The following is a 25,233-nucleotide window of genomic DNA, read 5'->3' as shown; positions in this document are numbered from 1 at the left end:
GTTTGGGCTACATCGGATAGAGAAAAACATCAAGAATCAGCACCTGTTTATTAGTTAACACAGTGCGTTCTGCTCTGTCATGTTCAGACAGCAGAGAATTGAATTTAATTCAGTGATGGGAGAGGGAGGAGTTAGAGAGGAAGGGAGGAGGAGGGGTAACTGGACTGTGTATCTGTGTGACAGAGAGAGAGGGAGTGAGAGAAAGTGCATGCAGCTCTCAGTCATTCATCTCTTGGAGAGTGGAGAGGAAACTACAGCACAAAGAGAAACACAAGATAAAAAATAAAGTTCTGCGATCAGTTTCTCAATTAAGACTTTTTTCTCATCACCGTTTATTTTTGCAACCAAAAGAACTGAGCTGCAGATATTTCACTTTGCTCCTTCCGCTCTCCGTGGAGATATTCCCATTTCTCTCTCCTGCAGCAGAGGACAATTTTCTGTCCATGAAAACTGAGAAAATTTACAAGCGCCAAAACTGTGCCTGCTTTTGAGACTGTGCATCAGAAGGCTCAGTGGTAACTTGAATGCCTTGGACAGAGAGAGTGGAGCCCTTCTTTGCTGTGTGTGTGAAAGGAATGGTTGGGCTTTTTTGAGAAGGTGGAGGAGGAGGTGACCTCAGGAGGACAGCACCACGATCGTGGTGCTCTGGGAAAAAGCTCCGGGAAGAGGAGGAGGAGGAGGGCGCGTCGTGCTGGGGAAGAGCATCCTCCCAGCCTCTTTGTCACCCTCAGGCACACACCCTTAGGACAGCAGGAGTTCAGTAATCTTATAAAATTAACTGGAGAGGAGAAAATAACTCCCTGCTGTACAATAAAGTGAGTTTAATTAAAATATTAAAAAAAACTAATAAAAAAGTACATCAACTCAAATTTCACAGACATATAGACACATCTATAAATCATACATACACACAGACAACCAGGACGCCCCAGCTCACTGCTGCAGAATGGATCTCGCACCAATCGGAGGTAAGCATAAATTCATCCTGTTGCCATCTGATCTGCTGATGGACTATTAATGATTTGCATGAAATTGATATTTTCATTAATTTCTTTTTTATTGAAATCAGTGATTACGGATTAAGTTTTTTTCCAGCTTTGCAGGTTTTTTGTACTTCATACTTGGGCATCATTTTAGTTAAATTCATTTAAGTTCTTTTTCTGGGTTCTCTAAATAAAGACCCTGTTCTGACTCACTTGCTTAAATGAAAATAAGCTGTTCACTATGTTGCAAATTTTCAAGCTCAACCATCTCTATACTCAAAAGTTCTTTATATGATTAACTGATAAGTTTATTGTAATACAGTGGGAGTTTGAGTAGCACCTACCAAAAAAAAAAAAAAATCAAAATTTTCCAAAAATGAAGTCTCGCTTTTTCAAAATGAAACCAAAAAGTTTGCAGAACATCAAGGCAACCTTCTGATCTTCATGTAAATCCAGCTGAAAATCATCATTTCCTGTCGATTTCATCTCTTGACGTGGTAAAACGGCATCAGAACTTTTCAAAGCCTCAGTGCACATGAACCTAACATCAACTGCAAGCCAGCTCCTTGATAACCAATGGTCAAATTCACTGATCACTGCCCTACTATGTTTGCAACATTTTTTTTTCCAAAAGATCGGGTCTTGTCCCTTCCTCTCTTTCTTGTGTTTGTCTTGGCTGCTGGAGAAACAGTCAGGAAGAGATGGGTTTTACTCTTGAATCTGTACTCTCTATAAATACATATTACACATGTAAAACAAGCAAAAGGTGGCTCCATTCAGTCATTTAGCCGTACTGAATCTTTGTTGTCAATTTTGACTTTTATATTTATGTTTTGAAACAATAACAACTACTGCACAAGGTCTGGTGACTTTAATCAAACGCTTTTAAATCACCGGGAGGTGCGATCAAACAACCAAATGCAAGGTTGTACTATAATCATATTAGCCAACTGTTTCTGCATGTTAACATCAGTCTCGGTACGTTTAACCAGTATGTGTGTGCGGGGAACTGCGACGGGGACATGTGGGGTTGGGATTGATTGTCCTCAAGGTCGGATGCAGAATGTCAATACCCATCTCCGCTGGGGTGGGACTGGAGGGGTGGGTGGATGAGAAACTGATGGGATGGACCGATGGGATAGCATGAAAGAAAAAGAAAGTGAATGGGATTAGAGGAGTGGCAATGCTAGGCAGAGGGGCTGACCATGAAAGGATGGATGGATTGTAGAGGAAAACTATGACGAGACAAAAAAGAATGATAAGATGTTTGAAGATAGGGATGGGATGGATGGAGATGGAACGCAACAGGAGCTAATACACTTCCTAATAAACTAGAGAACCACAAACTTATCAGATTTTGGGAAGATTCAATCAAATCAAACACAAACTTGTGCTAACTGTGCATAAGGTCATCAGATGTCACCTGACTGTAAGGCAGTCATCAGAAAAGTCAAACATATTTACAGGAGTTTTATTTTCCCCAAACAAAATCCTCCAAATAGTCAATCCAGTGATGTCATACAGTTTAGATTTGAATTTTATACTTTTTATGACAATAACAGTAAAAAGATGCCACTAGTTCCCTCTTTAAATGTATATTTCTTTTATTTACCTTCAGAAAGAAATACATAATGTTGCTTATATGCTCGTAATATCTCAGTAGTCTTTAGGGCTTGAAAAAAGATGGAAAATGGACTTCTTTTGCTTAAAGAAGTCCATTTTCCTTTTAAATTAAAGCTCTTTACAAATATATTCTCAGGATTTTCTAATAAAACGCTTAATGTGATCTGAATTTTCCACTGGCTTCTCTGGACTGTTGTCGCTTGCTTACTCCGAACAATCAAACATCACATTTGGCTCTACGTCTAAGATAACTAGTCACAATCTCGTAACTTTTCCCTTTTGTTATAAAAGAACAAATAAAATATTCAAAATATATATTATATAACATATAACAGAATAAAATGAGAAAGCTGATAATTTGCTTCAAATCTATGGTACTACGAGAGTGTGAAACAAGCAACAGGTGTGAATCTTTACCGTCGCGTTCGTGTTTCAGGCCTCATGTGGTTGATGTTATTCAGTCTTTAGTTGTCCTTAAACTTCAAATCACAGATTGTATAACACCAACGATGTTTGTACAAGAAGCTAGAATTTGGAAACCACTGATTTAAGAAAACTAAACTGACCGGAGTACAGGAAATATACATAAAAAAATGTATTAATACAAACACTCAAATATGGTACTTTTACAGAAAGTGAAAGAAGTGTTTTTCTCCATTAGGAAAACTACTTGCATACTTTTATACTCTCTCATACCCCTAAACCAGTTTGGTAGAGCATGCAACTCGAATCACAAAGACAAGCTGGGCTTTTTAAGCGTTCAGCACAAATGTCACCACTTGGTTGGTATTTATTGCCTCCACTAAGTTGCTATGTTTTTGGTAATGTTTGCATGCATGCATGTGAGTGCATGCAGGTGTAGAGTGGGGTCATGTTAACAATCCATTTAATCCACAAAGGTCGTCAATGTCAACTTTAACAACTAAAAACAAAAAAAAAATCCTTATAACTATAGGTCTTACAAGTGTGGTGTGTATTGCCAAGATATAGAAAGTGCAGGATAAAGATTTAAAAAAAATCATGTCACATTTGACCTTTGACCTCTCCTTGAAGGTCAATAGATTGATCGGAAGGCCAAAGTGGTAATAAAGCCACATAGAGCAATTTTAAATGACAATAGGTGGTCAGACTGAGAAGAACATGCCGGCATGGGATACTTTTTGAGTATAGTTGGTTAATTTTGTTGCACGCTGAAGTATTTGATGAGAAAAACAATGCTGATCGAGTCGGTATCAAGGTTTCATTTGTCTCTGCTGACAACACATGTGAGAAATGTGCATTCTTATCATACTTTCATGATGTTTAGACTGCGTCCCCTTTGTTACTGTTAATGAAGTACTGCTCGTTCTCACACATTTCTTCTGACTTGTTTAGTCTTAAATCAATCTTTTTTTCTCCTTCTGGGCCTCTAAGTCACACAATCTATTAGTAAATCCACTGCTAGCCACTTTCACGTGTGAACTTAGAGGTCGGGACATTGAAGTTGTCCTCACTAAGGTGTAGCACAAAGAAGAAGCAGTCCATCCAAACAGTCAAGATTAATATTGTCACCATAAAATCAGACATCGCTCAGACTTTGTACAAAGGAGCTGAAAGTTTGTTTGACATCACAAAGACTGAAAAGTTGAAGAAACATATAGAGCAGTGTGAAGTCTGACCTTTAGGCTCACAGGGCTTAATCCTAACCTCATTATTAGAAATATTGACTACGTTTTTGTTGAGGATCCATCATTTGTGATGCAACTTCTATCAGATAAAACAAGGAAAAGCATAATTGGTCTACTTTAATATCTTGTCTAACCAGCTGACTATTTCTAGACAGTTTCAGGGGTGTAGGCGTGAAAATAACATTATTGAACGTAAAGTTCTTATTAGGAAGTAACTTAACTGGTCTGAACCAGAAAAGCTCTTATGGGTACTGTGGTAGAGCCTTTATAACGTCTAAAATGTACCTAAAAATCACGACAGTAAACTCAAATCCAAATCAGCAACGCTCGAACTATTTAGTTCCAACTCCAAACGTCATCCATTGATCCATATTCGTGCCTACAGCTAAATCTATAGTGGGCAGAATTGTACACTTAATGGTGCAGATCAAGATGGCAGCCTGCCATGTACCGTAATATGAACAGTAGCCTATAAGCGATCACTATTTCATCCATTGGTACTTTTTAAAAAAACATACTGATTTCTCAAGATAACAGTTCATGTTATTGGCCGTCTATAACTTAGTTTTACATAAATTATGTGTCAGGAAAAAGAAAAAAAGTGTAACTTATGTGCAGCTCCTGAAACAAATCTCCACCACTTTCATTTTTATGATTACTAATTTCACCATCCCTTACTCATGCGCTGTCTCTTCCCTTCCTCTTTTGCTGCTTCCCCTCCTGTCCCACCCCCTCTGCCTGGACTTGCTGGTCTGCAGTGTCTATTTCAGTCTTTCCGTTGGGGTCAGATTCGGCACATCCGGTATCTCATCCAGTTTATTGTCATTCAATCCTGCTGCGCTCCCGGAGGGCATCAAGAGGAAGGCCCCTGGGTCTTAGTGCCTGATTGGCCAAACACGCATGTACATACAGCTGGAATTTGAGCAGAATGGATTAAAATCTATATCTAGTACAGTTGGGTCTTGTAGTGCTCCATTATGAGTCCAAAGTCTTTACATACAACAGCAAAGTACATGAATATGTAACTTATTTGCCTAGAAGTATATCGGTGCATTCAAATGAGAGGTCTGTGGCAATTAGAAGCTTTACAGTCCATCATTATTTTTTCATAGATCAAATCATATTTCAATATTGAAGGTTTTCTGTAGTTATAGATTATTTTTCTTGTGTTAAAATAGCTCCAAGTTTTACACTGGGAAATCAGGCAGCTCAATAGTAGGAAAAGTAACAAAGACAGCATGGGATTAATGGTCTAAGCATGGCACTGCAATGGTATCCCACAGGCACCGTGCAGACCTATATGCTAACCTCCACGGTGTAGGTGTGTGAGTTGGGGACACAAAATGCTTGTCCACACTCATAATGTGGGTGATTCTTGTTTCTAAGAAGACAGAAGTAGAAGTAAAAAAAAAAGAAAAAAAAGCATTAAATGTAATTAAAATTCTCCATATTGTCTGCACAATAGCTAATCCAATAGTTAATCCAATAGCTAATATAATAGCTAATCCTTGAGCTAACAGGAAAGGGAAATGGATTTTCAAATGAGGAGTGGAATTGCCATTTTAAATGTCAGAAATAAATCTTTGATTCTGGAAACCATTTAATTATTTTTCTTTTTCAAATTGTTTTTTAAAAATGATTTTGAAAATTAGTTTTTTAATTTGGAATTTAAAAATGTTTTTTAATTGAGTTTCATTCTTTTTTTGTAAAATCATTTTCGATTTGAAGTATTTATTGATGGATTAATGATTCATTTTGAAAAATAGATTTAAAAATAGTGTTTTTATTTAAAATTTTATTATTAAATAATAAATTACTGTAGTAATGCTTGAATAAATAAAATAATTAAAAAATGAATTTGCAAATACATAATTTATTGTACAATTCATGATTTAAGCACAGAATTCATTATTTCAATATGTGTGATTTGAGCCTCCCAAAAGGTTTTTTTTAAGTACATATATATATATATATATATATATATATATATATATACACACATATATATACACATATATACACATATATATATATACACATATATACATATACACATATACACATATATACATATACACACACATATATATATATATATATATATATATATATATATATATATATATATATATATATATATATATATATATATATATATATATATGGGTCAATACATGAGCGGGACACAGAAAGGAATTGGCAAGAATACCAGAGGCGCAAAACACCAGCTACTGGTAGACAGAACAATCAGCCGAGACTGCAAGACCAGACTGACCAACCTGTGCACTGCCTGGATTGATTACAAGAAGGCCTATGACTCAATGCCCCACAGCTGGATACTGGAATGCCTAGAATTGTACAAGATCAATGGGACCCTGGCGTACAACACTAGAGGCCAACTCCAAGCCCATAGCACAAGTCACCATCAAGTGCGGGATCTACCAAGGAGATGCTCTGTCCCCACTGCTGTTCTGCATAGGCCTGAACCCCCTCAGTGAGATCATTAACAAGACTGGCTACGGATACCGACTACAGAACGGAGCAGTTGTCAGCCACCTCCTGTACATGGATGACATCAAGCTGTATGCCAAGAGTGAACGAGACATCGATTCACTGATCCACACTACCAGGCTATACAGCAATGACATTGGAATGTCGTTCGGACTGGAGAAGTGTAGTCGGATGGTAACAAAGAGAGGGAAGGTAGTCAGAACTGAGGGGATTGAACTACCAGAAGGCAACATTGCAGACATAGAGGACAGTTACAAGTACTTGGGGATCCCACAGGCGAATGGGAACCATGAAGAGGCCACTAGAAAAGCTGCAACCACCAAGTACCTGCAGAGGGTCAGGCAAGTCCTGAGGAGTCAGCTGAATGGTAAGAACAAGATCCGGGCCATCAACACGTACGCCCTGCCCGTGATCAGGTACCCTGCTGGGGTAATAGGCTGGCCAAAGGAGGAGATAGAAGCCACTGACATAAAGACAAGAAAGCTCCTTACCATGCATGGAGGGTTTCACCCCAAATCCAGCACCCTGAGGCTGTACGCTAAGCGGAAGGAAGGGGGCCGGGGACTGGTGAGTGTCAGCACCACAGTCCAGGATGAGACAACGAACATCCAAGAATACATTAGGAAGATGGCCCCAACTGACCGAGTGCTCAGTGAATACCTCAGGCAGCAGAAACCCAAGAAAGAGGAGGGAGACGAGAAACCATCATGGAAGGACAGGCCCCTGCACGGTATGTACCACCGGCAGATAGAGGAGGTGGCTGATATCCAGAAATCCTACCAGTGGCTGGACAAAGCTGGACTGAAAGACAGCACAGAGGCACTAATCATGGCAGCACAAGAACAAGCTCTGAGCACAAGATCCATAGAGGCTGGGGTCTATCACACCAGGCAAGACCCCAGGTGCAGGCTGTGTAAAGATGCCCCAGAGACAATCCAGCACATAACAGCAGGGTGCAAGATGCTAGCAGGCAAGGCATACATGGAACGCCATAACCAAGTGGCCGGCATAGTGTACAGGAACATCTGTGCCGAGTATAACCTGGAAGTCCCGAGGTCAAAATGGGAGATGCCCCCAAGGGTGGTGGAGAATGACCGAGCTAAGATCCTGTGGGACTTCCAGATACAGACGGACAAAATGGTGGTGGCTAACCAACCGGACATAGTGGTGGTAGACAAACAGAAGAAGACGGCCGTAGTGATCGATGTAGCGGTTCCGAATGACAGCAATATCAGGAAGAAGGAACACGAGAAGCTGGAGAAATACCAAGGGCTCAGAGAAGAGCTCGAGAGGATGTGGAGGGTGAAGGTAACGGTGGTCCCCGTGGTAATCGGAGCCCTAGGTGCGGTGACTCCCAAGCTAGGCGAGTGGCTCCAGCAGATCCCGGGAACAACATCGGAGATCTCTGTCCAGAAGAGCGCAGTCCTGGGAACAGCTAAGATACTGCGCAGGACCCTCAAGCTCCCAGGCCTCTGGTAGAGGACCCGAGCTTGAAGGATAAACCGCCCGCAGGGGCGTGCTGGGTGTTAGTTTTTTTTTTTATATATACACACACACACATTTTTTTTTTTTTAACACTTTTACCAAGTGTAGTTTTATTTCTCTCTGAAACGTGGGGCCGACTCTTGATCCCTGTACTTCTGAAGTTCTGGCCACACGAGTTGTTAATCGCGTTGAACCTGACTGCTGGTCACTTTACTGTATTTACTACCTGCACACATTACTATCAGTGGCTTTCTTTAAACTCACTGGTAGTTGCTTCAGTCACTTGCCCAAAAGTTGAGAAAAGTTTATCTTGGGTCACGCTCACTTCACATCCCCAGCAAGTAGTTCCCCCATAGTTGCCTGAAGTTGCCAAATATCTATATGTATGTCTTTCTATGGTCTCTGTTTGCCATGTTGGTCTGAACTGCTTCCAGTGTGGATGTAGCTTAAAATCCTGGCTATGCCCCTGTTTGGAGTTGGAGGTTTCCCTTCTTATATTCAGGCTCAGTGGCATATTGGCACAAACATTAAATCAATATTGATCTTCTCTGCTGAAAAAAAGGATAATTTCCCAAAATGTATTTATGTAAACCAACAGATTGTTTACCACAACAGTCAGCGCTTGATAGCATCTTTCATGAAAGACAATTTCTAACACCTCGCAAAACGTTAAAGGAGTAACAAGGACAGGAGAGCAGTGAGAGGATGAAAGAGAAGGTGGAGGGATTGCAGTGAAGGTGACATTTGGGAGCGAGAGGAGCAGAGAAGATAGGGGAAGATATGACAGAAGGAAGTAGAAGAAAGGAAAGGAGACGTGAGGAGAGGGCAACCCCTCCTCATTTCGAGGCAAAGGGTCACTGCAGTCAGTTCTAAAATAGCCAGAAACCATGATGTCATCTAGGGGGAGATGCAACAAAGCCTTATCCATTAAACTCCATCGACCATCAGCAGGTCGAGCCCAGACTCAGCGGAAGTCAGAGAGTCAGCGGGCAGACAAGGAATCAGGACTAATTACAAGTTTCTTTTTCCTCTTGATTTTATGAGGCAAATGGGTTTTCAACATTAAACACTTTTTTTCAGAGTTTATAAAACTCTGGAAGCGCACTTAGCATAGACCGCATCCAAACAGTGATGGTCAGCTCTTAAACCCAATGCCAGAAGTACAATATGCCAACTGTTAATGATAATATTTAGAGGTTTCAAACAAATAAGCTTATGTTATAGTATTGTTATCATTGTCTACTGTCCTGTTCTCTAATGGATGGCTGTCACCTGGACAAAAAGTGATGACTTTAGTGTTTCTGACTTAGTTGATAAAACGCTGCTTGGATAATGTAACTCGCAGCAGCGAGTCTTTGCTTCATGTCTAATTGCACTGAGAAAAACACAGACTTCCTGCTTCCTGGTATATGAAGGTTTAAAAATATGAAAAAACCTTCCTGTGTGATTACCTACATCACAACCATGAAAACATATGAGGCAATAAAAGAAAAAAATATGAATTCCTGTTTTATGTGTATCAATGATACAGATAGACTGCACTGAAGTTTAAACATGGCAGTATGAGAAACGACTGGGCAGCAGTGTAGATCAGTGTGTGGTGTGCGTTTTTGAAGAAATGTGTGATAGAGGAGTGTGTGTGTGTGTGTGTGTGTCCCAGGGCACAGACTCAGTCATTACTGATACTCCCCTAGCACAGAGGTCCATCCTCAGGTTACCGCTGACGGCCTCTTGAAACAACAGCTCCCTATGACTGTTTTCTTTTAGGCTGGTTTGCTTCATTGACATCCATTGTTTATGTTACTTATGCAATGTTTGGAGAATTCATCATGGTAAAAGAAAAGGAAAGAAACAAAAACGTGCCAAAACAAACCGCGTATTCATACTGTTAACCCTCTCTGTCCGTCTCCTGTTCCTGTTGATTGTTTTTCTGTCCCTATGTCCACAATGATACTTGTTCTTATCCTGTTCTTATGCTGCCGAGCACAATTTTCACAAAAATCCCCAATCCCCGTTCTACTCTGAACCAGATAGATTATAAAACAATTACGGTGCTTCTTGCCATGGAAGTTCAGTATAAGCCACAAACGTGCATCAAGTTACCCAGGAACATCCATCTTATTTAGGATCACGAAATATCAGGAAAGCATGTGATCCAAATTTTCAATTATTCTAAATTTACTAGAATAGCAAAGTGTTTGATGAAAGGTGTGATGCAGCGCGCTGCTATAGAGTCCTGAAACTCTAAAATTCATTAGTGTTTTGCATTCCCCCATGTTCCCCTGTCTCCAAGTCCGTGGGTTTAGGTTCTTGCAGTTAACACAAATTTGTGAAACAAACACAACAAGCTGAAAGTCAGTGATATCTATCTATCTATCTATCTATCTATCTATCTATCTATCTATCTATCTATCTATCTATCTGATAATAATCTGACAATACTATAATATTGGCCATATTATATTTACATTACCACAGTGAGATGACTTTAGTCTCATGAACAACATTAACTAATTGTTATTTACTAACTAATCTTAAATGACTGTTCAGCACAGAAATGAAGCCCAACAATCATGTTTTACAGTCCCGTGGTCTCAGCCTCAGATACTCAGCTAATCAAAGTGATGTCATGACAAAAATGAATGACCAACAAAACATTTTTCTCCTTCATTTCTGTCAAACAAAGCTGTATGTAACGTGTCTCGCGGTTAGTATCGTGGTTGCTAGGCAACCTGAACAGCGCGACGAAGCGTATACCGTCCCATTTCACAAGCCTCTCACTTCCGCACTTGTCGTACTTATAGTACGCACCGTAGTGCGCGTACTTCAAGCGTGCAGACCCTGAACTGGGACACAGCTTGAGCATCACAACTGAAAACAACAGGAAATCTCAGCTCAGCCAATCAGAGTGGCTGATTGCATGCATAAAGGCCATGTGTTGATTATGATACCAGGGCCTTTAAAACAGACAATATTTTCCTCTCTAATCTTCCTAGAAACAATAATTGTATTAAAAGTGTATGCTTACCTGTAGAGCTGCTTATTTACTTCACTAAGATTTCCATCAGTCTTCATCGCAGCAATAAACATCAGTCTATGGTGGAATTTAATCATAAAATAGAAGCTTTGGACAAAGTTTTAGTTCTGAAATAAACTCTTGTTTTTAATTGTTTCTTTGTCTACAACCTAACAATATCATGCAACAGAGAAAAGAAATCCATTCTGAAAATCGTGAGTCGTTCAACTGCTTGTCGAATTTGTTGAAAATGTCCTACAGTAACTCTACATTCAAACTCTATAGTTTCAAGCCTTCTGATTTTACTTGCTGTAAGTATGTCATATTAGAGGGGGGCAATAGTAGGCACGACCAGAAAGAGTAAATAATATGAGGTCATGGAAATAGTTGGCAGGCCTCTTCTTTTTTAACAATTAGATGGTGTGATAGGCGAGCAGAGTATAAGCGAGCCACGGCCACTGCTCTGTGATGAGATTAGTCACCAGGTCCTCTTCTCTCTCCTCAGACTAATTTGAAAATGCATCCTCATCCAAACAACCTGGCCCTCCTTATCTGCTGCTTTATGGCTGGATTTCTGGAAGCAGGGCACAGCGGGGGGGGGGGGGGGGCTATATAGAAAAGCCAGAGGGTTGGGCACCATTCTGTTCAGGCTGCCACAGTTTGCTGTTTGCTCAAAGGTGTCTCCTGGCACGGAGGACAGGAAGTGTATTTTGTATTCTTGCTAATCACCTCTCCTGCTCTCACAGTGATGGATTGCCATTCTTGGGTTTCAACCATCCTATCATCCCTACATCTGTTTGCTCTTCCATTACTGTGTCTGCATTGCCTTTTTCAGTATCCACTTCTCTTTTTTACTCCTTTTTATTTAACTTTTGGGCACTCAGTACAAAAAAACTCCCAAAACATTTGCAATTATTTAACATATTTTTCTGGCTAAAATGAGAGATCCTGATGAGATATTTCGCAGTCTGATTCAAGCAGTCTACTGCTTATGAGAGAGGCATGGCAGTAGACTGAATCATTTAGGTTTTTGGACCATTATTTAAAAAGAAAGCATCACGTGCTACTGCAATTAAAGTAAGTGCAAAAGGTTGTGTAGCCTATTATCACAGAATATTTAATTCATAAAATAATTTTACTTTCATCTACCATAAATTAAAGTTTTTTCCACATCTGCTGAAACTTGGACAGCGGCAGACACGAATGCTCTTACTGTAATAGTGGTAAAATACATAAACTTTCCCACAATCAGTTACTTTCTTCCAGAATTTTCCCATCTTGCCTTATTTGCAACACCAGTGCTGTGTTATGCCATTATGGCTTTCATATGTTTGATAAATTTCCATCAGCTGTTCATCTGGCAATATGTGTCTCAATGAGTGGCATTCAGTTAAGTCTGACTTTTTAATTTTTATTTATTTATTTTTTGGCAGAACAAGTGTGAAGTCATGCATCAAACAGACTTTCCTCATCTCAACAAACAAATCCATAATGCAGTCCTCTAAAGATAATTGACTAGTTTTTGGGGAAAAGATGCCATTAATACAGGGAGACAGAATTTTAGGGGCATCTTTGAGCTGCATAGACATGACCATGCCTCAGTGTCTTTAATACATTTGAGTATGAAAGCAGAACAATTCCCAATAAGTATAATCCCAGCCGACCACCCATGTCTAACATCTGCAGGACAATACTGCAATTCCAGAATCAGCTAATAATAATTAACCTGCTAGAATCCAGCAGAATAACACAATAACACAACATCTGAGGCTCGTGAAAATGTGTAATGCATTGTTTTCTTTTTCAAAAACCAAAGAAAAGAATCTCCAGTGTTTCTTTTGCTTTGGCAGAAGAGTGGACACTAATAGAGGAAACATTTTTGAAATAAGTCTAGATGCATATGGATGGAGCTAAAGAGACACATTTGCTTCTGCTTCCTCTTACCTCCATGCTCTATCTAATCTCATGATCTGAGCTGCTTTAAACGCATTTCCATTTGGCCTCATTACTCTCTAAGAGGGCCGGCCCCATGTGAGGAGTGAGCCAGTGATCTCTCCCCGTTGGCCACTTGGCAAGACTGCCATTTCTCTGTGAGGATATAGCTGTGTGTGTGTGTATGTGTGTGTGTGGATATATATGTTGGCTGCTTGCTTTATCACAAACAAACACAAAGAACCGAGCATTTTTTCTCTAAATTAAGCAACAGCGTTCTGTCTCTGATGTTCAAACAGGAAATCAAATCAGTGGCATATTAATCTATATTCAGACATTTTAATTTAATATAGTATAATCATGCATTTACTGCACTTCCAAGCAAATGCACGTTAACTTTTAAAGAAGTGGCTTACTCAGCATTTGAATGCGTATGCAACACAATGCATGTCATTTTATACCAGTGTTTCCCATACAGACTTTACTTGGGCAGGATAACCAGATATATTAACACCCTCCAAAGATTACCCAGTCACATTTCATATTTTTATTCTTTAATTCAAGAGGACATAAAGGATTTATTTAATGGCAGACACCTCCCTTACTCTTACCTTGATAGTTGCTAATCTGTTCCTTCCACTCTTACATCCTACTGGTTGTAGGGCCACTCTAAATTTTTAAAGAAGAAAGCCTTAACAAAAAATGCATTATCCATCCATTCGCTTCCGCTTATCCTTTTCAGGGTCGCGGGGGGCGCTGGAGCCTATCCCAGCTGTCATAGGGCGAGAGGCGGGGTACACCCTGGACAGGTCGCCAGTCTGTCGCAGGGCTAACACACAGGGACAGACAACCATTCACATTCACTCGCACATTCACACCTAGTGGCAATTTGGATTATCCAATTAACCTATCCCCACAAGCTGCATGTCTTTGGACGGTGGGAGGAAGCCGGAGTACCCGGAGAGAACCCACGCAAACACGGGGAGAACATGCAAACTCCACACAGAAAGACCCCGGCCTGATGGTGGAATTGAACTCAGGACCTTCTTGCTGTGAGGCAACAGTGCTAACCACTGTGCCACCGTGCTGCCCAAAAAATGCATTATGTTATCACAAATACAATACACAGTCACGTGAAATTAATTCTATCCCGTCCTGTAAGACCTTTTACAGCACTGATAGGCAACTCCAGAGCTCAAGGCCTCCGTCCTGCAGGTTTTAGATGTGTCCTTGATCCAACACAGCTGATTCAAATGGCTAAATTACCTCCTCAACATGTCTTGAAGTTCTCCAGAGGCCTGGTAATGAACTAATCATTTGACTCAGGTGTGTTGACCCAGGGTGAGATCTAAAACCTGCAGGACACCGGCACTCGAGGCCTGGAGTTGCCTACCAGTGCTTTACAGTTTCCATTGGAAATAAAAGGGTAACTAGCAGCCAGGTGCTTCTGTTCAAATAGGCTTGATTAACTGTACCTCTATAAAAGGAGATGTTCAGACATTTTCCTGTTTTCAAGCGTTCAGGAGTGTATGTCCCATCAAATTTATCCCAAGGTCAGATTGTCCAACACTTTGATAAAGTACTAAAATCCAGCGAGTTGTATCTCAGGCTCTACAGGCCTCAGTTAGCATTTAAAATGTTAAATTCATAACAGTGAAACTAGAGAAAGAGTCTGTATGCCTTATTTAAAGCTGTTGCCATGAAAAAAGCCTCTTCTCTCTAAAGTTACATCTGAACAAACCACAAAACGTCTAGAACAACGTTCTTTGGACTTACTGGACCAATGTGGAAATCTCTGGCCATAAGAAATACATTTGGAGAAAACCAAACACTGAACACCTCATAGCAACTTTCAAACACTGTGATAAAAAGATGAAGATTTGGCTTATTTTGCAGCCACAGGACCAGGGCACTTTGAGTCACTGCGTTCATCATGAACACCTCTTTATACTATTCAAGAGTCAAATGTGAGTTCATCTGTCTGACAGCTAAAGTTTGAGAAAGGACTATGAATCCCAGTCAAGGTCCAGACCTCAGCCTGGCTGAAATCCTGTGGCAGGACCTTATGAGAGCTGCGCATAAACAAATACCCACAAATTTCAATGAACTGAAGCAATAACTGTAAATCTAAAAGCTGATGGTTTAAATGAGGTAAAACCGGTCCACTGGAGTGAACCTATGCAAAAAAAAAAATGTGCATGAGGATAAACAAGGTTTATTAGTGGTGCTCCAAATAGCTCACATAATTTACATACACAAGAACCTTGTTTCTAGAAAGTGCTTCCTCTGAAAATAGTTTGTAAAGAAACTGTTACAGGAAAGCAGATGATTTTTATAAGCTACTTACTGGCATATATTGGTAGCTTTTAAGGAAATACATGTCTTTAAGTATCTCTGCACTGGCCTCAGCATTTCGCTGTGGTTGCTGCTTGATTGGAACCACAGACCGAAACTCAGAGTAGCTTACTTTATTTTTATCAGATGGTTTTCTGAAATAAAGTATTTTGCTCAGTGAAAATGTACCTCAATAAATCAGTCTAAAATCTTTAGCTGGCAGAGTTGAGCCAATCAGAGACAAATGATTAATATATATATATATATATATATATATATATATATATCAATTAAACCATTTTTAAAGCCATTTCTCTGTTGCTCAAGTGCTTGGCCACACTGCCAGCCTCTGTCTGCAGGTGGGATTCCTCCATGGCATCAGCAGCTGTGCTCAACAGATGTTAAATTACAGTGTGAACCTCATGGTTGTGTCTCTTTGGCTCTGGCAGGCTAATAATAGTGTTAGCTTGAGCAGTGGAGCGCCTCAGCGGTCATGATGACACGGTTGATGGTTGTGTGGAGGTTTTGCAGCCAAAATCCATCCCTGATCAAATGCTTCTTAAAGTTTTGGAGAGCAACATGCAGGCTACTGTTTGCTTTTCACAACATTTTTCTCCACATAACACTAAATATACACCATACACTCAAAAGAAATCATTCTTTGACTTCATAAAAATGTAGCAACAACATCTGACATATACAAAAATGAAAGGTTTATTAGTTAATATAATTGTGATTACAGAAAATATGCCTGGTATAAATTGAATGTAGAATGTTGAATGCCAACCCAATACCAAAGCCTTATCTACCATGTGTAGAAGTGGCTTAAAATTTCCAATTACATGTTTTTATTGATGCATTTTACTAAAGTCACTCCTGATAGTTAAAAATAGTTCTTATGTATCTCAGAGAGAGATGTTATAACCCAGAATTTTATGAAAAATTAGAACCAATAATCACTATTGCTTCCTTTCTTTGTGTTTGCAGGTTTATCTGATGTGCCTTGAGCACCGGGAGCACTTTGCCCCAGACCCGGCTTCCAACCCTGGTGCCATCCAGCAGGCTGACCAGGATGGACTCTACTCATTCCTTCAGGATGGAGCTGGACTCAGTGCTGTCGCTTGACCAGATACGTGCCATTCGGGCTAACAATGACTATGTGGAGCGGCCCGTGGCACTGGAACCTGCAACGCAGTCTGGATTCTTTTTGGTCCACGATGACCGTTACCCTCACGGTGCATACATCCATCACCCCCAGCCTTCCTTCCCCTCAGCCATGTCCCGCAGCCAAAGTCAACAGCAGCACACTCATCTTTCCCATTTGAGCCGTTCCAGTACCATAAGCTCTTCTATGTCACGAACAAGTGCCACCTCAGACCAGCGGCTACTGGCAGGTTTAACACCATCTCACTCTAGCTTAGGTTCGGTGGTCCATTCACAGCCTAAAGGGGACCTGAAGCCTGATTCTTTTGGTAAACGCCTGGCGGAAGATGAGGCTGAACTCAGTCTCCATCAGTTCATCTGTGAGAGGTGTGGCCGCTGTAAATGTCAAGAGTGCTGCGCCCCACGCCGCCTGCCTTCTTGCTGGGCCTGTGGACAACGCTGTCTGTGTTCTGCTGAGAATGCCGTGGAGTATGGCACATGCTTGTGCTGTGTTAAAGGTTTATTCTATCACTGCTCTGCCCAGGATGATGAAGATAACTGTGCTGACCAGCCATGTTCCTGTGCTCCAGCCCATGCCTGTGCCCGCTGGAGCACAATGGGACTGCTGGCGCTATGTCTGCCCTGCCTTTGCTGCTACCCCCCTGCCAGGCTGTGCCTTGCTCTGTGCCGGTGTGCCCACGACCGGGCTACGCGGCCCGGCTGCAGGTGCAGCAACACCAACACTGTGTGCCGCAAGATTTCCAATTCCAACCCTAATCCTTGCCATCCCTCGCTCCGCAGCAAAGCTCTGGAGAAACCGTTATGACAGGCTTGAATGAGGGCCAAGTAAATGAATTTCCCCTCAGATGTGGCCAAAAGCAATGCTGTCACCAATCAACGGTCCCTCGGTTGACATCATGACGACAGTGCCATTGTGACCCAACTACCTACGTATGACAAGCCAACCAATCACCCAACCAACCAAACAACCAAGTTGTTCACCTAACGTACCTTTATTTCTCCAACTCAGGAGGGACCAAAGCTTTAATGTGCCTGCTTATGTTGGAGAATTAATGCCTATGTTGAAGAATAAGAAGCTGTTTTGCTTTGCTGGACCGATCCTTAAACCTTAACCAAGACACCAAGACAAAAAACAAGGCAAAACAAAACAAAAAAAACATGCTTTCTATGGTGCAATCTCGGCATGTTAAAATGTATTTATTTATTATTGAATCTCCTCCCTTCTCAACCCTTTGCCACTCTCTGTGCTAATTCTTTGCAAAAGAATCGCTCACAAAGGAAAGAAGCCTGCATATGGACTTTGCAAACAGATTCTGACCTGATCAGAAGAAGTGTGAGAGATGGAGGTTAAAACTACAACGAGATTCAGAACTTTGAAAAAACGTTAAAGATGAACGAGGAAACCAGTGTTGTACTGAGGTGAACATCTTACTGAGACTCAGCAAAGCACCAAGATATAAAGTGAGATGAACGACACCTGTGACAACAGTTTGACACCAAAAAGGGACCATTCACTGTAACAAACGGTGTGAATTTCAATGTTATTAAGCTCATTTGTAAACGAAAAGCACTGTGAGGTAGATGGACAATGTTTTCCCTGTGAGCCTAGAGCTCATTGGGGGATTATTTAACCAGAGGGAGGATGCATCTATTGTGAGGCAGCGTGCGTGCGTGTCCGTCTGTGTGTGTCCTCCTACTGTGCAACAACCTGTGTATGAGCCTGTGTGTTTGTTGTTTTATCAGCAGAAGAAGCCTGCCTTGTGTTATTTTTAGCAGTCCTGCTTCGCTGGAGCTCTGAGGGTCTGGTCGGGTTTCCTCCTGAAGCCAGCCTGTCGCCAACCTCCCTCGCTCCCTCCTCTGACCCACCTCCTTCACAATCCTCTACTCCACTACTACACATAAACACCCCCCACCCCACCCATCAGTTCTCTACCCATTCTGAAATCAAATGCCATTTCTGAACTTCCAGATGATCCAAATGCTTGGAGGGTTTTGAAAACCATATTCTTAATGAACCATTCGTCTATATAATCCATTAAGTGTTTTAGCACTTAAAAGCAAATTCTTGGGTTAACATAGGGAGACATTGCGTCCTATAACCTAAAAAGCTGTTGACTACTTGGCAGAAGAAAAGGACACACAAGGAAGCTAATAAGGTAAAAAGTTAAAAGTGCTAGCGGGGCCCTAAAGGTTGATATACCAATGAATCCTCATCCTAGGGTATCAAATGCTGTGCTTTTGCCAGAAGCTGCTGTTGCACAGATATGCAGGAGGGTTGCTTTGGGCCCAGTGCCTTTACGCACCTTTGGAGGTCACACTCAATGCTGAGAATAACGGCCGCTTGTTAACCAGGAGTGTGTCAGCCAGGAGACAGCATGTTCTGATCTTCAGTCTGGGGCTTTGCTCTTTGTTTGATTGGTGCAATTTCCACTCACTTTGTTCTTTCACTTCCTGGTTAGGAGTGGTTAGGTTTGAAAATACCCCTTGAAAAAACAGGCTTACCTGGAGTACTGAGGCCAGCGTTCATGTGAAGCCAGGATGTACGACAGGAGTACCACCAAAGCAAACATTCTACGTATGTATGAGACACCAGTGGCTTTGACAAAATAGCAGTATTTAATACCCTAGAGCTGGACCTGAGCTTCAATCACAATTTCATTTTCTGTTACTGAAATTGGATTGAAAATTTCATTAGCTCCTGCCTCCCTGGACAAAACTTCGAATAATATCGGTTAGTTACAGGTAAAGGCAAAAGGTCTAAAACTGATCCAAACAGCACTAAAAATGACCTAACCATCAAAAAGAGCCGACACAAGGCACATTACACACCCATACTGCATTGTATATCCCTAATGTCTCATTCGCCTCTCCTCTTAAGCTCAGACGGCTAAAAGCCTTGAGTTCCAGGTCCATGGAGAGTTCATCAAACAGGCAATTAGCTTCATGATAGCTCTTAATGGCCTAGAGAAGAATGGAGCGTGGGAGGGAGAGAAGAGAGAGGACAGGATGAGTAGAGTTGTGGTGTTTGGCAAACAGACAGAATGGTGAGGAGGGATGCTAAGAGGAAAAAGAACAGGAGTCGATGAAGGAAAAGTAACAGAGGATGTTGATGGGTCCATGAGGTCATTTGGAGACCATGAATACTCAGCAAAAGCAGTGCAGATTTAAACTTTTGGATTTTGGTTGTTTGTTTTTTTTTAGTTTTTTCAGGACTTCAGGTGTTGATGCAAACCATAAATGGAACACATTTAGAGGAGGATCAAAATCAGTTAAAAAAAACACACACACAAAGTATGCATGTATGTTTGCTGGTGTGTGTACGCATGTACAGGTTTTTAAGCGTGTGTGTTCATGTTTGGATGCATTTGGGCGTGTGTGTGTGTGTGTGTGTGTGTGTGTGTGTGTGTGTGTGTGTGTGTGTGTGTCAGGAAGTGACCTAAGCACAGACACACATTGACCTGATATGTTAAATGTTCCTTTGTTATATTTTTATATGTAAATATGGGCTGTTAACTGTAAAACTATTTTTATTCTGCTTTATTTTGTTTGTATGAGATTGATATTATGGCTATATTTCATTATTGTGAACTATTAAGAGTCCACATTCAGGAACTTTTAGGGCGACTGACTGCAATGCAAAATTACTCCCCATTAGCATTTTTAAAAAGTATGTTGGATTTCAAAGGGGTTATTTAACAATCCAGATAGATGTATAGAACCAGTGCAATTATAGTTACATACATTAGTCACTGCTGCACAAATTGGTTCTATACAATAATAATAATAATAAAAAAATCTGAAAGAAAGAGCTTCTAAAGATGAATCTCTAAAGGAGGTTGAGGAATTTTTGCAAATTTCTGAAGCAGACAATCCAAATCATGCATCAGGATTAGGGGACAATCATTCATGCAATCTGTGAATGTTTTCAAATAGCAACTGTTATTATTGTCATAAAAGGAAAGTGAGGCAGTGGATTGCAAACAGCCGAAGGCTGTTAATGACTTTATCACAGAACAAGTAACCATTTCTAACATTAGATGTGCTAACAACATTTTATAGTTTAGACTGGAGGGAATTGAAGACTTGTCAAGGGTTTGCTACTGAACTACTGCTAATAAGGTGCCTTGGAACTAAAGGTGTAAATTTAAAGGGGACCTATTATGCTAATTCCTTAGATTATACCAACTTTGCATGAATCAGTTTAAATTAATCCTTATTTATCTTACACTGGGCTGTGGTAACTGAAAGTCTTCAACTTTCTTCTGATTGGCTGTCCGTCACAAACAAAAGACTTGGATAGAAACAGGGTAGGGCTTTGGTGACCATACTGACATCATGCAGAGCCAAGAGTAAAATAAACTGTAAAGAAGTGAATATTTAGAGCAGTCTGAAGCCTATGCTTTAGGCCTATAAGGATTATGCAACAGAAATGTGTAACATGTCTTCTTTAAATGTCTTCGGGCCTTCACCAATGCATTGGGAAGTGCAAATGTTGCCCTAAATGTTTCTGGTCTCGTCACAGGTTCCACTTTGATAGATGGGTTGGCAACTGTGGAGGACACACTCAGTTTAAATATGAACTTTTCTCTCATTCTTTTTTTTTAATATTCCACCTTTTTCCATGGTTATTACTGTTCAAAGTATTGGCATCCAAAAAAAACAAACAAGAAAAACAACAGTCGACATATTTGATATTCGTTAAGCAAATCACCAGGGTTAACATGTCCACCTTAATGCTAATGAATCTGAAAAGTTACCCAACATTTCATCGCAACTGCCAGTTTTAGCTTCTTAATGAAAAGATATTAGAAATTGCTTGAAAATTGGCAGTGGCATGAAAGTGAGCTTTTCAAGGAACTGTTTGTTTGATTGATAGCTGGCGTATTTTACCTTGCATGCATCTCTGTGAAAAACAATGCTTCAAAGGCAACAGAAAATCCTGACTGAAAACAATAGTGTGAGTGTAAAACTTTCAAAATGGAAACCATTTCATATTCAGCTGCATCACTGTGGACATGAGTTTCTGATGGGTTTCCACACAGATGCGCACACTGTCTCCTTTAACCCTGGCTGAGCGACTTCAGTCAGATCTTTGGTGCTTGTGAAGATGACTTGGGGAACATTTATTTCTATCTGGATTGTTTTTTCTATCGGGATGATATTGCACTTGTTTTTTAGCTAACTGTTTCACCTGTGTTCAGAGTAGCTTTAATATCTTTGCAGTGACAACTATCCAATCATAATCTCTACAGTATGCAGTCTTTTGTATGTACAACAGATACACACAGAGGCATAAGCAATGCATTATGGGTGGGGTACGAGTCAAATGTTTTAAAAACCTCAGTATAGTGACAAGAGCTAATGAGAGCTAATTAGCTAGATAATTGTAATAGAAACAGCACTGGTGTCAGTAAACCTGAGTAAGGCACCATTTTTACTGCATAATAGAAATGGAGGACTGTTTTTGTCATTTCAAACACCTTTTTTCAGTCATTTGAGGGAATTAACATCTTGAAATAGTGACTCCCCCATGCTGCATGGCTTGTGCATCTGTATGTAATAAATAAAGTGCTCCAGTTTAAAATCCTAAACATTTTCAACATTGTCCGCCCTCAGGGCCGGAGCTCATGTCTGAACCTGTGTGATGCTGTACGTACGCAGGCTGCCACTATAACCACTACACTTCTCCTCGTGTCTTAGCAAGCATCGCTTTTGGTACAAATTGGCATCTTATATGTTGCAAAAGAGTTTAAGGAGAGTATATGGAACAAATATATATATAGAAATTTATCTTAAATGAATATATTATATATGGAACAGTATGCTTTTCACACTTTGTTTCTTTGCCATTTTTGCTTCATGGATATTTATTTAAATGGTTGCAACATGGCGCTGACATTAATCGTGAGGATGGTGTTGAGATGTATTTATTTTACAGTTGTCAGAGATAAAGGCACAGATTTTGTTGTCATCTTTATTTTTTGAGTTTTGTTTTGTTTTTTGCTCCTCTCAGTGTGGTGTGGCTGCTGCTGCCCTCCTGGCTAAAGATGAACCAATAAACAGAATTTCAAAATAAGAACTGCGTGCTATGAATGAGTCTTTAATTTCTGCAACTTTTCCATGTCATCAGTGAAGCATAAAATATTAAAAACTACTATTATTATAATTGTTATTTTTACTTTAAACTGCTTAAGAAGCTGTCAGACCTTTGTGCTTTAACTAGGGATAATCCATATCATTGTTGATAATACCAGTATAAATTTTAATGTGAAATAAAATCATATGATCGAGCACAACATGAAAAAGAAGCTTCTTCAACAATCTCCAACAAAGCACTGTTCAAAATATCCCCAAAAAAAGGAAGGAAGGAAGAAGGCAGTGATCCTGGCAGCTGGTGATGCATGACCAAAAGTACATAGGGGGCTGCGATGGTTAGCACTGTTGCCTCCTGGGTTCAGAACCAATATTTAGCCAGGACCTGTCTAGGAGGACCTGTGGAGCATGTTTGCATGGGTTGCATGAGTACTCTGGGTTCCTGGGAGGAGTTAGTTCAGTTAGTTAGTTCATAGTGTGAGTGTCTGTGTTGATGTGACAGACTGGTAAGTACAAGGAAATAGATGGCATGCATGAATGATGCTATTTATTTATTTAAACTGAAAACACTACCTAGGCTACTTTTGTGGTTACATTTGTGTCACTGTATATCATTTATTTATTTAACTTTTATTAACCAGGAAAAAAAATGATTTGAGTGCCCTTGTCAAGAAAAACGGCAGTACAATCACAAGTTGCATAAATTAGAAACATACACACATCTAAATCCATTTACAGGTAATAGAAATATTTTTAGAAAAATGCATTATTGTCAGAAATATAATTATTACAAATTTATTTTAAATAATGTGGTGAAATTGTATGTGTATATCACATTCCCCTCGTTCAAACACATGCAGATTAACCTCCTAAGACCCAAACTCTTCCACAAAATGCATTTTTAATTTGTCTTTGATATTTGGGCTGATTGGGACCTGATGAATGTAAAAACAAAGAATTACCAGATTTTTTTTTTTACATGATTTTTGTTTCTAAGAAAAATGAGAGCCACATATAAGGATATTCGTTTAAAATTTCGATAGAACAGTTACAATATAATGTCCTGTAAGTGGATATCAGGCCCTTGTAGAGCAAAATTGAGTATTTTAGTCTAAATAACCCAAAATGTGATGTTCACATATGTGGACGCCAGGTCCTAGGAGGTTAAAGAACAAGATGCGAGATTACATTTTGGAGGTATTTAGAGAGCTTAGCTAGGTTAGTTATGGTGCCTGCCCATAGCAGGTGAGATAGTCTTTATTGCAGGGTAAATGTTCCCTAAGTGCTTACCCTACAGAAAAACAGGCAAGAATGACTTTTGGACTTTTTTTTAAAGCTGACAGAAGCATGACTGGATAACATTTTTTACTTGAGCATAGAAACAAAGGTCAGTGTCAAAAATTACTACCATGTTATGAGTAGACTGCTTGACAATTTTGGTCGATGAACTAAGCTTACTGTAAGCCAGGGTTGCAGAATCTTTGGTAGAAATTAGATTAATCATCACTGAGTTTCAGGAATTTATGAAACAGCTTTTGATAAATCTTGATAAATGTGTACCTGCAGAGCTGTGCTGGACAAGATTATGGACATGAATGACCTGCTTGAGAGGCAGCTGAAAAGTGGACCAAGGATAGAGCCTTGAGGAACACCACGGCTGAATCTGACAGGGGAGGAGCAAGTATCATCTGTGGTTTCAAGATGGTGCAGGAGTGTTCAACTGAGTCAAAGGCTGTGGTTAAACTTTTATTTGCTTTGTGCTTTGTTTTTTCTCCCACTGTCTGCATTTTTCTCCAGTGATAGTCACTTGTTCTGCTGTAAGTTAGTTAACTTTCATTCTCTGCATTAGTTTGATAACTGGCAAGAGTTATGAAGCAGAGGTAGTGTTCCTGCATGTTCACTGAAAAATATTTTATGGTGTAACAATATTGTATCATAAAAAAAGAAACAATATACAGTCTATTGCCATATCAGTGTGCTGTCATAGTTTCACGCCACTAGAGAAATCAGCCAGAACAAATATCAAAATGATATTAACTCTAGTCAGAATTTGCTGGAAAACAGCAATATGACCACTGTTAAAATGTGACCTGCTGGAAAACAGCAGATACCAAATATTTGTTTTAAAATATATTTTTATAGTAAAAAAAAAAAAATGGCAGAAGTTAAACTATCAGGTAGTTTTATGCTTCACCTGAGAATTGCTAACTTTTTGTCATCCACAATCAAACAATGTCACAATATCACAGATGACATTTTATGCATTTCTTTGTTTTACTGACATTGTTAGAAATGATAGCATCAGCTGTGGTGAGATCTGGGTGAAGTCAAACAAACGTTTTAAAAATGAGGATCCCACCCCAGTACTGCACTCCCCTCACTTTACTCTGCTGGCCTTACTTATAAATAAGTAATCAAGGCTGGG

At 40.0% G+C, this 25,233-nt stretch overlaps 1 protein-coding gene across 1 annotated transcript; it reads left to right on the top strand.

The window, feature by feature from the left end:
- The first annotated feature begins 245 nt into the window (after positions 1-245).
- On the top strand, positions 246-20,098 carry LOC146624731 (protein sprouty homolog 3). Its single transcript, XM_085364098.1, has 2 exons — positions 246-968; positions 16,539-20,098. The coding sequence occupies exon 2, from the start codon at positions 16,624-16,626 to the stop codon at positions 17,518-17,520; it is 897 nt and encodes a 298-aa protein (XP_085220224.1). The 5' UTR covers positions 246-968; positions 16,539-16,623; the 3' UTR covers positions 17,521-20,098.
- Positions 20,099-25,233: the final 5,135 nt, after the last annotated feature.

The sequence above is a fragment of the Diplotaxodon limnothrissa genome, linkage group LG10 (genome assembly GCF_057381915.1).
Source record: "Diplotaxodon limnothrissa isolate DT_005_m linkage group LG10, D_limnothrissa_male_GT1.1, whole genome shotgun sequence".
Classification (NCBI taxonomy): Eukaryota; Metazoa; Chordata; class Actinopteri; order Cichliformes; family Cichlidae; genus Diplotaxodon; species Diplotaxodon limnothrissa.
Note: the sequence above shows the minus strand (reverse complement) of the source record. Positions and strands in the feature narration are given on the sequence as shown.

What these genes read in the sequence shown, in the direction of transcription:
- LOC146624731 (XM_085364098.1), top strand. Translation starts at nt 16,624, where the DNA reads ATGGACTCTACTCATTCCTTCAGGATGGAGCTGGACTCAGTGCTGTCG.